At 43.3% G+C, this 13,393-nt stretch overlaps 4 protein-coding genes across 6 annotated transcripts; 2 read left to right on the forward strand and 2 right to left on the reverse strand.

The window, feature by feature from the left end:
- Positions 1-84: 84 nt before the first annotated feature.
- Positions 85-3,697, reverse strand: si:ch211-227n13.3 (uncharacterized). Of its 2 annotated transcripts, XM_053882886.1 has the most exons (6): positions 3,581-3,678; positions 1,600-1,674; positions 1,169-1,506; positions 996-1,071; positions 819-926; positions 85-750 (listed from the first exon to the last, which is right to left on the reverse strand). In XM_053882886.1, exons 1-6 carry the CDS (start codon positions 3,595-3,597, stop codon positions 360-362), a joined length of 1,005 nt encoding a protein of 334 aa, XP_053738861.1. In that variant the 5' UTR covers positions 3,598-3,678; the 3' UTR covers positions 85-359. The 2 variants fall into 2 exon arrangements, with proteins under 2 accessions (XP_053738861.1, XP_053738862.1); XM_053882887.1 differs by having other exon boundaries at positions 87-750; positions 1,169-1,674; positions 3,643-3,697.
- A 445-nt stretch (positions 3,698-4,142) lies between these two features.
- On the forward strand, positions 4,143-7,559 carry LOC128769834 (UDP-glucuronosyltransferase 1A1-like). The gene is made up of 9 exons (XM_053883850.1): positions 4,143-4,653; positions 4,736-4,799; positions 4,884-5,032; positions 5,800-5,927; positions 5,986-6,079; positions 6,154-6,279; positions 6,598-6,685; positions 6,756-6,975; positions 7,052-7,559. The coding sequence occupies exons 1-9, from the start codon at positions 4,225-4,227 to the stop codon at positions 7,320-7,322; spliced, it is 1,569 nt and encodes a 522-aa protein (XP_053739825.1). The 5' UTR covers positions 4,143-4,224; the 3' UTR covers positions 7,323-7,559.
- Positions 7,341-10,985, reverse strand: alg3 (ALG3 alpha-1,3- mannosyltransferase). 2 transcript variants are annotated; one of them, XM_053883853.1, is made up of 9 exons: positions 10,781-10,985; positions 9,576-9,675; positions 9,359-9,506; positions 9,115-9,275; positions 8,708-8,828; positions 8,398-8,603; positions 8,254-8,331; positions 7,938-8,081; positions 7,341-7,857 (listed from the first exon to the last, which is right to left on the reverse strand). In XM_053883853.1, the coding sequence occupies exons 2-9, from the start codon at positions 9,647-9,649 to the stop codon at positions 7,689-7,691; spliced, it is 1,101 nt and encodes a 366-aa protein (XP_053739828.1). In that variant the 5' UTR covers positions 9,650-9,675; positions 10,781-10,985; the 3' UTR covers positions 7,341-7,688. The 2 variants fall into 2 exon arrangements, with proteins under 2 accessions (XP_053739828.1, XP_053739827.1); XM_053883852.1 differs by lacking the exon at positions 10,781-10,985 and adding an exon at positions 10,035-10,721.
- On the forward strand, positions 10,487-13,165 carry mul1a (mitochondrial E3 ubiquitin protein ligase 1a). The gene is made up of 6 exons (XM_053883854.1): positions 10,487-10,702; positions 11,396-11,537; positions 11,806-11,893; positions 11,960-12,080; positions 12,166-12,397; positions 12,456-13,165. The coding sequence occupies exons 2-6, from the start codon at positions 11,421-11,423 to the stop codon at positions 12,945-12,947; spliced, it is 1,050 nt and encodes a 349-aa protein (XP_053739829.1). The 5' UTR covers positions 10,487-10,702; positions 11,396-11,420; the 3' UTR covers positions 12,948-13,165.
- The last annotated feature ends 228 nt before the right edge of the window (positions 13,166-13,393 follow it).

Here is a 13,393-nt window from a genome sequence, read left to right on the forward strand (position 1 = left end):
AACACAAATCAAACTTTATATTTTGGTCGAGCAAAAATCGGACGTCATATAATAAGATCCTACTTTCAGTCAATATACAGTCCAGATGTGCTTTATTAGAACTTATGGTCAGGTATTTTAAAACAAAAGCAACGGTGCACAACATAAATTGTCAGTAACATAAGCAGGCTGTTGACTAAAATCTCCTCAATCCTTTTAAATAAAACCATTTAAAGGCTTCTAAATGTAATTTAGATATTAAATATCGCATTGACAACGGAACATGAACATGGATGAAAAAGGATAGCTGCAAAGTTGCTATGAAAACATACAGAATATCCCTTAATAAAGCAGCATTGGACCTCAGATCAGGTCAGAGTTCATACTTTCTCTGACGGTTCTCTCTCTCTGATGATGGTGCTGGTGTTGGACAATTGAGCTAGTAAATCTCTGAACCCACTCTGCTTCAGTGGCTCCTCCTGCTTGCCTGTCAAGTCTCTGTTCGGGTGGGTCGCCATGGAGACGGCAATGGGTTCGCTCTCCAATTGTGAGTCTTCTGCAAGCACGCTATCGCCATCTCCATCCCAAAACCCGGAGCAGTTGCCATCAAGCGTGCGATTGCTCTGTGTGCTGTTGATGCTGGGGGGAAGCCTTTGCCTGCTGTTGCCATGGAGACGCTGCTGCTTGGCCGAGCGAGGACCCTGGCCGCCTTGTCTCGATCTTTTCCGTTTATTCCTCTGCTTTTTAAAACGAGGTTTCACGCGGAGGTTTCTGACAGAAATACACCCTGTCAGTTTCAGCACAAATGTACCCAGGACAGTTCAGGAACAGGAGCTCACCTCTGCAGGAAAGGGTGCGGCCTTGAACAGTCCGATTCCCGCCCGCTCTGTTCGGGACTCCGTTTTTTAAATTGAGTCGTAATTCGACACACAACCTGCAGAAGCTTCCTGCCGTGACAGAGTGACAGAGAGTGATGTGAGAACTAGCCTCTCTAGCATCAGATCACACAGACCTACCCCTCTGTGTTCGGCCGTCGGCTCACTCTCCACTTCTTCCCAAGAACCCACTGGTCACATGACAGGGAGCAAGGATCTAAAACACAGTCGCAGAACGTATGACACAACCATGGCCATCACTTCCTTGCGAACTTCCCTTAGACATTGTTCCTCTGAGCAAAAGAAGCAGTTACCGTTGTCTAAAAGTTTGTCCTTTATTTTCTTCATCTTCTTCGCCCTCTCATAGAGCTTCAGGCAGGATGAGCACAGGTACGGCGCCGCGTCCTGGTACGAGCGAGACGGCCCAGAGGCAAAGCTGCTGATGGAGGACCGAGAATCCTCATCTGACTGCTTTACTCCATCACTGACGCTCAGCAGCTCCTGATCGCAGCCGATGAGCTCCCAGAGGTCAACAGCGCCGCCCTCCTCTGAATTTACCGCCTGCCTTTGTGTTTTCTTCAAGTTCTTTTTTAATTTGCCAGAGTGTCTGGTGTTCACCATGATGGGCCACTTAAGTTGGCACTCATATGATCTGAAACAAGAGCCAGTGCGATGCCCCCCGGGTCAGGTGTTTTGTGGAAGTATCATCTTATCTGCTGTGTTTCCAGCTGGTCCATCTTTTCACCTGTAGTACTCCACTTTAAGGGTCACCGTGTTCATATGAAAGTCATCTGCTTCGCATCCACTGTCGTCCGCTGACCTGAGAACAGTCGATAACCAAAGATGACTAATGATAGGAGTGTAAGAAAATATCGATACACTCAAATATTACAATACCTTTGTATGGAGCGCCGAATGTAACAATGAAGACACACGTTTTTTTCCTGATTTAGCAGAAATCATTGGTAATATTTTCACAGATTTAGCGAATATTTGTTACTTTTGATACACTGTACTTTTATGTTACGTCCCATTTTTTCATCTCTGTAAGGGTTGGGATTTGATTTTAAAAAAATCAATCACTAAACATTAATGTTATAAGAATATTTGACATAAGAAGCCACATTTTTCAATTTGAATGAATGTGGTATATTACTGAATCTAATGATGGACCCATACATACATTTAAACAACAAAATGTTTGTTTTGCATCAGTTTGACAATAGCACAATAAATCACGATGGTGGCTACATTCAAGTTTTTATATCACCTTATTTAAACTAAAGCTCTTTTAATGTCTTGAAAATATTTGTATAAGAATTTCAATGTTACAGGAACTTCCAAGTACATTCAGAGTAGTGGAAACCCTGGTCATTGTGTAGTGAAAAACACCCCTGAACAAAAGCAAACAGATGCTTTTCTTTGCTTTTGTTCAGGGATTCCTCCATGTTTGTTGTTGTTGTTATCATCCTAGCTGCCACGTGTCTTGTGCATCAGTGTGATCAGTGGACCAGGAACTCCTGCACTCACAAAGGTTCCCTGTTGTCTGGACAGCAAACTGTTCAATTAAATATTTTTTTTGCTGTTGTAATTTATTAATCATAATAATGTTATAATTAATGAATCATAATTAATGTATTAAAGTCCCACCACTAGTTGAATCTAAATGCTAATATTAAATCTAAATGTTAAATCTAAATATTAGCAGAAGGGGGCGTCTAAATCTCCACTTCGAGGAAAGGGATCTTCTAAATCCTTAAAACTGATATTTAAGATTTAGATTTAAATTTAAGATTTAGATTTAATATTAGGATTTAGCATTTAGTTTTAACACATACAGATGAAGCAATGGGCCACAACATTAAAATGTAATGTAACAAATATTTGCTAAATCTGATATATTATTATATATCAAAATATTGCCAAAAATTTCTGTTAAATCAGGAAAAGTTTTTTTACATTCATTCATACATTCATTTTTACATTTGGCACATACTTTTGCACAATATTGTATTCATAATTTTGCGTATACATTGCATGACTTGTCTTGATGTTTTAAGTTGTCTATATTGATATTTAATACATAGGCTCTTATTCAAATATATTGCTCAACTTGCAGTATCGCAGTATCACCACTCCTGTATCGAGATATGTATCGTATCGCATGATACCTGCCAATACACAGCCCTACTTTATGACCCGTTTTACAGTTGAAAATTGTTGGTATGGTTATTAATGAAGCACATTCGAATGCTCTTAGATGGCTGGCCAGAGAGTAAACTTAAAACACGGTGATTTAGATCGATATCCAACACATTCTCTACAAGTTACATGTACAAACTTTCAGTTTTTAGAGTCGAAAGTCAGTTAACCAAATCACGATTGGACGTATTACCATTAACCACAAACTATATGACTCACCAGGATCTTAGAATGTTACATTATTAACTAATAAATATTGTCTGACCACTTGATTCTTCACGATATATTCTCTCGATAAATTTAGAGACAACTAATCTCAGCATGTAGATGTAGCATGTTGGCTTCACGCTAGTTTTACATTTCGTCTACATCCGATATGAGGTGAAAACACAGCATGAGGCATATAGTTACAGTTGTCCCTGACGTAGTAATACGTTTGGACTGGGCGATATTCAACGTCAACACACATGTGAATCGGTGGGGGACGTTTGACGTGTACTATTATCCTGAACAACGCAACTTACACTGAGTTCGATTCCATCGCAGTGTTCTAGTGTTAGCGACGTTAGCTCAACGTTGTACTTACAAAACTTGGCTCGTGAGTTGTTTCCGCGCCTCTCCGTCTGTTTCTTCTTCTTGTGTGTGAGAGAGGTTTGGTTATACTGCAACACCGCCCCCTGGCGCGCAACTCAAATACAGGCCGATTTTATAACTTCGAAAACAAAATGACTAATTCTCAGTGTCTGCTACTTAATCGAGTCGGATACTGTCTAGTTGAATCGTTTATGTCTCAACTTGTTGTTGTTCGTATCTGGTGTGAATCAATTTATATTTCAAAATTCCCTTCTTTTCACCTTTTATTTTATGTCTTTCGCTGCTTTTGATGGCCTCTTTATTAAAAATATATATTTATTTTATTTTTTTATGACCATTAGATGTAAAACGTTCTATGACATTTTTATATCTGTTGATACAAGTAGTGACACAATGCAACTTTTTTTATAATCCTGAACTGCAGGTGGCAGTATCAACGTTTGCAGGCAAACACAAATGGACATGAAGAAGAAAAGTGTTCTGAACTTTGGCCACCCATTGTGAAAACATCAGTTAACATCCACTACGGGGAGGTGCCGTCTTTCCAGATCCTCCCAAGCAGCTCAGGACAAACATGTGGAAGCCAGCCTGTTTGGTTTTGCTGCTGCTGCAACAGGTATGTGGAACAGAAACAACCTCTCCAGGATTTTTGGGAAAACTTCTTGTGGTGCCCATGGACGGGAGCCACTGGGTTGGCATCATAGCCGTGGCACAAGAGCTGGGTCGCCGTGGGCACCAAGTCACTGTGTTGATGCCAGAGGTCAGCATGCGCATGGGCCCTGGGGACCACTACCAGACTTTGACGTTTCCTGTCCCCTACGACTCGAGCTTTTTAGACTCTGTGATGTCAACGCTTAAAACCACTTTGCATACGTCGTCTAAGCCTCTGTTCGAGAAGGTCAGTGCTAGGTTGGAACAGATTCAGAAGTTTGGAAATTTTCTCCACACCACAGCGGAGAGTCTCCTCTACAACAGCAGCCTCATCTCTCACCTGGCGCTGCAGGTGAGTCCCTCATGGGATCCAATTTGATTTTGTTCTCCTCCTTTAAAAAAAAAAAAACAATCATATACCTTTTTCTCCGAAGGAGTTCGATGCTGTCCTGACTGACCCTATAGTGCCCACAGGTCCTTTACTAGCCCGGAAACTAGGTCTGAGCTTCTTTTTTCTGAAGGACCACTAAAGCAAAGTAAATCTATCTTAAACCTCGAACCTAAAGGTTTGCTCCCCTCCAGGTCTTCCTACTGTCAACTTAGTCAGAGCCATTCCGTGCGCCCTGGACATGAAGTCATCCGGCTGCCCCGCCCCTCCCTCTTATGTGCCTCGCTTTGCCACTGGATACACTGACAGGATGAACTTCAAGGAGAGAGTCATCAACACGTTGGTCAGTACATCTTGAAAAATGCCCCTATACGCTTTGCAACTCAGTCACCTCTGTGTCAAAACTACTGCTGTCGATCACTGCAGAAAATAAATTAATCAGAATCAGAAAAACTTTATTAATCCCAAGGGAAAGTTTGTAGAATTACATGTCCTCAGTTCTCACAATTCCTACGCAACCCACATCTCAAATGACACTACGATTTTCAAAACAAGTTTTACAAGTTTTGTGTCTCTTTGATGACATGACCTTGGAATAATGAAAAAGTTTGCAGCCATTACTCTCTCCTCGTCGTAAACAATGACCCTATGTCCCATTAACTCTTGTACATGGTTTATAAGAACTGATGAAATGTTAGATTATGAGCACTGAAACCGCTGATAAATACCAGTTTATGACCCGGGCTTGTTACCCAGCCTGACCCCGCTCAGTGAGAGGAGGAAGTCACTGACTCCATCTTGTGGTAATAAGATATCACATTCGATAAATAGGAGCAGAACAGAAATAGTCTAATAATGCAGTGTAGTCATTTAATAATGGTGGAAAATTCAGTACTCAGCTATTTCATCATTATTATTGACCATTTCAGCTTAGCATGGTTCGATTTTAATGGTTAAAAACAGCTAAATAGAAATACATTTTGTTGTTGTTTGCTGTAATTTGGATGAATGAGCTAATAATGTTGGTTTATTTAAAGCAACCAGAAACTGAATCTATTGTGTTTATTTTATGTAGTGTTCACTGGCTTGTTTGTTTTTTTGTGGTTTCAGGTGGCTGCTGTCGAGCCTCTATTGTGCAGGCTGTTCTTCTGGCATTTTGAAAACATTGCTGCTCAGTTTCTGGGGGAGAAGGTGGGAATTGCAGAGGTGTTGACCGAGTCTGACATCTGGCTTCTCAGGTATGAAGTTAATTCCCCTGCAAAGATTCAAATCATCATGGAAGGATTGACTTCACAGACTTGACTTCACTCTGGAGTTTCCTCGCCCTCTGATGCCCAACGTTATTCCAGTGGGTGGCATCCACTGTAACGTCAGGAATCCTCTTCCCCAGGTGAAAGACAACGAAAGATGTTTTCAACACAACAAAAAACAAAATCTGTGAATAAAACTTGTTTTTTTTTTCAGGAGCTACAATCCTGGGTGTCCGGAGAGCACGGCTTCATTGTGTTCACTCTGGGCTCAATGGTGTCAGAGATGCCAGAGGATCTGACTGTAGTCTTCCTGGAAGCCTTCAGACAGATCCCACAGAAGGTTGGTTCTCATCGCTCCTCATTGCTGCTTCAGGAGAAGGCTGTGCCTTCCGTGTGACTGCAAGAATACTACCATTACATCTGTTGGAATTTTACACTCCTATTGCTGTCCATGATTTTCCACTGTCATAATTTCATGTATATATTTATCTAGAAATAATTCACTATTTCATTTTAAATAAAAATGTTCATGTTAAATTTGTACCTGAGTACTAACTTACATTTAAAATCTTTTTTTTTTAAATCAAAATATTTAATTGAATTGCTTTGCTTTTATTTTTTATCATATGGGATTTATTATATATATATTTTTTTAAAGGTGATATGGAGATTCACCGGGACTGTGCCAGACAATGTTCCTGAGAATGTGAAGCTCATGAAGTGGGTGCCTCAGAATGATCTTCTAGGTGAGAGGCTTTATCTTTAAGTATGCAACAGCCATGATGTCATATCATCGTACGTTCCTCTGTTTCTCAGCGCACCCTGGAGCCCGGGCATTTATCACCCACGCTGGGTCACATGGTCTGTTTGAGGGCATCTGTCATGGCGTCCCCATGGTGATGTTGCCACTGAATGCTGACCAGCCTGACAATGCTCAGAGGCTGGTGAGCAGAGGAGCTGGAGTGGTGCTGGACATGTTCTCTTTGACGCCAGAGGACCTGGTCCAGGGGATAAACCAAGTTATAAATGACCCCAGGTGACTCTAAATTCAACCTGGTGCTTTATAGAACAGGCCTAGTTCACCTTTGTGACCTCAGTCTCGTGTCTTCCAGCTATAAAACAAACATCCAACGGCTTTCAGCTCTTCATAAAGACCGTCCTGTGGATCCCCTCGACCTCTCTGTGTACTGGACCGAATTCGTGATGCGACATAAAGGCGCCAAACACCTAAGATCTGCACAACATGACCTCAACTGGATTCAGTACCACAGTCTGGACGTTCTGCTGCTGCTCACAGTCGTGGTGCTGCTACTCGCCACTGTGACGGTGAAACTTCTGAAGCTATGTTTACGCAAAGTCACTGGGAAGAAGAAGCAGGAGTAATTCTGAAAAATTGCACAGTGAAAAATGACCCCAAAGATTGTAAAATTATAACACTTTTTAATATAAAACTGTTTCAGTCGACTATTGACATCAATGTACTTGTGATTTGGAAAATTACCGTCACACAAACAAGTCACATGACAATACAACCATGATTGTCTTTTTATGAAAAATCCAGAATGCAACAACTCTTCTCTGCAGTGGTTCGAGTGTCCCGTGAGAAATAAAGCTTCTGTAACAACCTCTTAACATTCTTTCCTGTCACAAGTCTCCGAGTCTTTTGAGCTCAGACCTCCTCCACTTTGAGCTGAACCGATGCACCTTCGGCACGGCTCTTCAGTTCAGATAGTCCCACCTGACTGGAGCTCATTGACCTTTGTCCTTGGCTGTGGTGCTCCCTTTTGTTGCGGGAGGTTGCGGCGCTAACCAGAGGGAGAGGAGGAGGATGAAGTGGCAGGCGTGGAGGGCGGCCGAGCTGCTGCATGTTGAAGGGTAGGTGTTCCACGAGAGCTCGATGAGGCCTAGGATCAACACCCTGACTCACACAAGCAGGAAAGATTCAGGATTCACTTGACTCGAGCAGTCGTGTTGTGAACTTTGCTCAGTGCTACTTACCGCAGCAGATGGCCCAGCTTCTTCACACCTCCGCTCCACAGCAGGAAGGGAAGAGTGTGGAAGTACCAAACGTAGAACTGGTAGTGCAGCGAACGACTGAAGCACATGCCAATGAAGTTAGACGTAAACAAGACCAGGACAATCTGTGGGTTTCTGTTAAGGAGGGACTCGAAATAAGGCTTTGGCCGGGAAGAATTTTTACCGGACGCCTTAAACTGATAACGGAGGAACACAGCCTCCAAGCTTCCATCATCAAAACAGACTCATGTTATAGCTCAGGTTTGGTCACAGACAACGGCTACAGCAGGCAAGGATATCATCGACAGTACTTTTCTGGGGGGGGACCTTCCTTTTTGTGGGATTCTTGAGCAGGTCAAGGGTGCCATCACATGACCTTAGCAGAAAAATATATTTTTAGACTTTAGAAATGTGTGTTTCATAGTGGTTCAGGAGCAGTCACCTTTTCCAGCATCTGAGGGCGAACAGCAGCAAAGTGAGCAGGTGAGCTGCCAGGAGAAGTAAGTGGAAGTATCGATTCAAGAAGAGCCATTCGGGAAGGAAGCGCCAGTTGACCGTCCACTTGAACATGAACTGCCGCCCGAGGTCGAAGGCCCGGCTCACGTAACCCACCGGATTCTCCAAGAGGAAGGGGAGACCCAAGACAAGCTGAGAGACAGTAGAAGGAACTTGTGACTGTACGTTCAACAGAGAACACTAAGGCACAGTGGGGTGTCAAGAAACCCAAATTCTCTTTCAGATATTTTTTTTACCTGTATGCCTGCACACAGAGAGAGTTTTGGGATCGTCCGGGCTAATCCGAACTCAGACAGGAGCAGGAACAGCAGCCCCGGTGCGAACAGGAGGACGTTCATTTTTACAGACACTGCTAAACTGTCAGGAGAGAGGATGGAGGTAGATTCACTAAATCAATGTCAACATGTCACAACGTAAACATTCATCCACAATGATATGGATCGAATAAAAATAATTCATTTGTTCATATGCACCTGATCTTCTTTCTCAAAAAAACAAACAAGCATTGACAAATCCCTCATTATTTTCTGATATTGTCGCTACTTCCACCGCTTCAAAGCACCACTGTTTGAGTTCAGATTTTGATTCTAAGAATATGTACTATGCCGTATGAAGCCGCAAATAGTCATGAGCCCAAACCTGCCTGTAAACAGCACAGCCCATCGTCCAGCGGCCATCCATGAAGAGGTTGACGGCAGCAAACAACAGCATCATTGCCACCGGATCATTGAAGAGGCGCAGCACGTAGATGGAGTGGATCCGATAGGAGGCACAACACATGAAGAAGAAGACATAAGGGGGGACCTGCGAGGGAAACCAGAGCACAGGACCTGCTCTGTTATGTGGGGCCACAATTTGCGGAAAGACATAGTTTCTCATTCACCAACCTTCTTCGTACGGTAGTAGATGCGGAACACCAGCAGCAGGGTGATGAGGTAGAACGCTGCGAAAATGTATTGACCCAGGCGGATGTTTACACCGGAGCTGGTCATGTAGTAGAGAGCCGTGAAGATGTACACGAAGCCAGCTGGATACCTGCAGCAGCAACAGGTTTGTCTTTCACTCTGAACCGATTCAAGTGAGAACCACAGATCCAGCACTTACACAAGTGGGCCAGTGTCTCCTTTAAGCTGCGTGTAGTCATAAGTTCCATTGATGACTCCCTCCACCTCATCCATGTAGGCCTTCCAGTCAATTTCCGTGTCTGGAAGACAGTGGAGTAAATCAACAACAAATGGCTGCACTTCATTTGCGTTTGTCAACGCTCCTTTTGAACCCAAGAATACACGTTGGATCTCACTTTTACTGGCAATATAGAATGCACTGGTTTACTTCACGAATCTTTAAACAAGGTTTTAAGGAAACTGTGAAAGTGGTGTTCAACAAGCACCAAACGGAAAGCTCCACACCGTCGAGCATTTTGTTTGCTCCACGCAAGGACAGTAATTCCCTCTGACAGGTGGCTGACAAGTGTTTCTGCTAACGCTAGCTATTTAGCGTTGAGACACGTTGACAACAACGGCGAGCCATGATAGCATGCTAACTAGCCCGGTGGCTACTTACATGCAACTTTCTGCACGACCCACACATTGATCCCAATCTCCAACAGCCACAGCAGAGAGACGACCAGCAGCGTGTACTCTGGCTTGAACAGCACCAAGTGCTTCTCCTGCCAGAGTGAGTGCAGTGTCCCCCACAGAGGGGACGGGGAAGCAGCACTCGGCTTTCTCCGTGCTGCCACTCCACCGGCCATCTCGCTGACGTCGAGACGTGCAACTGACATGCGCCACTTTACAGCGTTCCTGTCGTCGTTCCAACCACGTGACTAGACCGTCCAAGGATGTTACTTGAAGAGAGAGTGTATGATAATATACACATTTTCGAGTGAAACAGTTGTCCTCCCTCCTTGTCTTTTAAAGACCAACATACACTTATTGCACCCACTGATTTTGTTTGAAAAAAATAATCTCAATCTGTTATACGGCTAAGAATGTGCCGTAAAACTGCCCCGTGTGTCGTAAAAAAAACAAAAAACAAAAACGCTGCTCGGTTGTATTAAGGAATACTTCAATATTACTTGTTAGTTGCTATGTTGATAGAATTTAGCAAAATGTGCGGGCATATTAAAACATGACTTTGTTTAACTCGTTCGGCAACTAAGGACCATCTTCATCTGGGTAACATCTCTGTCACCTAAACCTGACAGCACCTTCAGGACGTTCATCCGACAGGTAAAGTAATGATAAATAAACACTTGTGCTGTAAAAGTAGACTTCCTCAACCTTGAATTTCTCCCGCTGTAAGTTTACCTCAACACTGTAAACGTCACTGTCGACCATGCTGTTGGTGTGTCAACGCTAGCCAAGTAGCCAAGCTAAGTCGACTGACATTCGAATAGACACCGCAGAAAGTCTCTGCTTTTTTGCGTCACTCAGACAAAAGCGCGTTTATTTGACTCAATCCATTCAGTGACTGTTCACTAGCTGCGCTCTTGCTTGTTCGTTTAAAAGGAAGCTTGTTATGATGTGACACTTGTTCAAACGAGACAACAATGTCATTAAAATGTTCGTATTGTGTCCGCTTATTGCACGTTATTACACGGCTGTTACATTTGAAGCGACACAATACACAAGACACAATATGTCATAAGATTAGGAAACAAAACCTTGTTTGTATAATAAGTCACATGGATTAAAAAGTGAAAAAAAAAAATAATAAAAGAAAAGTTCCAAATCTTAATTGATTTTCAAATTAATATTGTGTTGAAAAATAAAACAGAACAAAAAAAAAAAACAAAAAATATTTTTCGGTGGCAATAAAATATTTGGCTGCTTCATTTCTTTTTTTTTTTTTATTTAAATGTCTTCAAGACACAACAAACATGTATTTATTTATGTATTGTTGCTGTTTCATCTTCCCTACAGGGCAGAGAAGCGAGTGCCACAGGGGATGGATGGATATCCGGTGAAGATCGTAGAGGCAGTGTGTCTTGGAGCCAGCGTCGTACTCTCCGGCATGTGCTTCTATATGTACAGAAAGAGCCGCAAAGAAGTGGAAAAACTTGATGTTAGTAATCTGACTCATGACTTTGTGTTTTTCTTGCTGCCCAAGAGAACAGCCGACTTCCTCATACTGATGCAAACTGCCTCCACCACTAAAGTGGTGTGGCACTTGTCTATACTTGAATCCTTACTTTTAAGGTCTGTTACTTGTTTCAAAGTGTGCTCAGATTTCGCTGTGTTGTTTTCAAAAGCTACTCATTTCAGAGCTACTAACTACTGTCTAACTATGTGTTCTGTGTGTTGAAAGCTAATTTTATTCTCTTTGTCCTCAGGATGCTCCTCGCTTCAGCATCAATGGGAACCTGAAGCACCTTTTAAAAGTGTCTCCTGGAAATTGTCTCCAGTATGCTGTGGTTGAAGGTAAACATCAGCTTTTGGAAGGGAAGGAGATACTTTTTAAAACTGTATTTTTATTTACATTTTTAGGTACGGTCCAGGCAACCACTGAGCCACTGCCTAGTCAGTTCCAAAAAGATACAGTTGGAGTGTTGCAGAGGTTCATGCTGAGAGAACACAGGCTGTTGTGGAACGGGATTTCACACTCATGGTGAGTGCTCCATCTTACACCTGCCTAAACCCAAGCCAGACCCCCATGTGCTCTGGGGGATTTAGCAGTGTGCGCATTGTTCCAGGATGGACAGTGAGCGAGTCTTGTTCCTGAGGGAGAATGCAGTGCCCTTCGTTCTAATGGGCGTAGATGAGACCAGCATCAAGGTCATTCACCCCCTGCAATCCTCTGGCGTGCACATGGAGATCACCTACGAGAGGTTCCACCAAAGTAACTATGGTCTGGGGGACATTTTGGGTCAGTACCTGAGCGGGGAGAAGCTGAAAGGACAACTGGAGACAGAAGAAATGCTCAAGGTTTGTGTGAGATGATCAATGAGGAGGAGGCGTATTTCACAGCAAATCTTCTTCTCAGGTTGGGACCACGCTCACGGGTATCGGGAAGCTAGTTCTGGACAGAGATGGTGCCATTAACCTTGAACCGCCTTCTAATGGATGGCAGTACTTCTTGAGCATCACAGACTTTGACACGCTGAGAGAGAGCCAGGCAATCGCTGCTGGGAGATGGAAGTCTCTCGCGGTTATCTCCGCCGTAGCCGGGGCTGTGCTCCTCCTCTGGCTGGCTCAGCGTTACTACTGCCATCTCAAGCTTCAGAGGGAGAGGGAGCAAGCACGCAGAGACTTTCTGAGCAGACAGACTGATGCGGCCAGAGGTCCTGACGCACCGGAGACAGAGGAGGAGATTGAAAACGCTTGTTTGATCTGCCTCAGTCAGCCTCGCAACTGTATCCTGCTGGACTGTGGACACGTCTGCATCTGCTTCCACTGCTCAGAGTCTCTGACCCAACGCAGGTGTCCTATTTGTATGCAGAACATCAGCCGAGTGATCCCGATCTACAACGCCTGACCCGACATCATCGACACCGCCACTGGGGTGATCCTTACAGAAGACTTTTTCAAGATCCGCTCTTCGACTTGTGCACTTTCTGGTGCGATACAGGAAAGTGAAGGGAAACTGTGAATATTATTTTATTGCTTTCAAGGTGTGCCTTCTCTAGCAATATCCACTTCAGAGAAACCTTTTTATTTTGGTCCACTTGAAATGAGGCCCTCATTAAACCTTCTTGTTTGGGATCCAATTGCTTTGTATTTCAATGCGGGGGGCTATTTTTCAGAGGCTTTCCTTTTCTCACCCTCTCACAAAGGTCACTGTATAAAGCTAAACAGTGGTGGCAAGTCAGCTGTCTAGACAAAACGATAAATCTTGGACACAACTTTTTATATCAGCTGTTGAGCTTCAATAGCAAGTGACAATCCTCATTATGAGTTAATGTATTTGGAATTTCTCAAACA

Source organism: Synchiropus splendidus, chromosome 13, assembly GCF_027744825.2.
Source record: "Synchiropus splendidus isolate RoL2022-P1 chromosome 13, RoL_Sspl_1.0, whole genome shotgun sequence".
Taxonomy (NCBI): Eukaryota; Metazoa; Chordata; class Actinopteri; order Syngnathiformes; family Callionymidae; genus Synchiropus; species Synchiropus splendidus.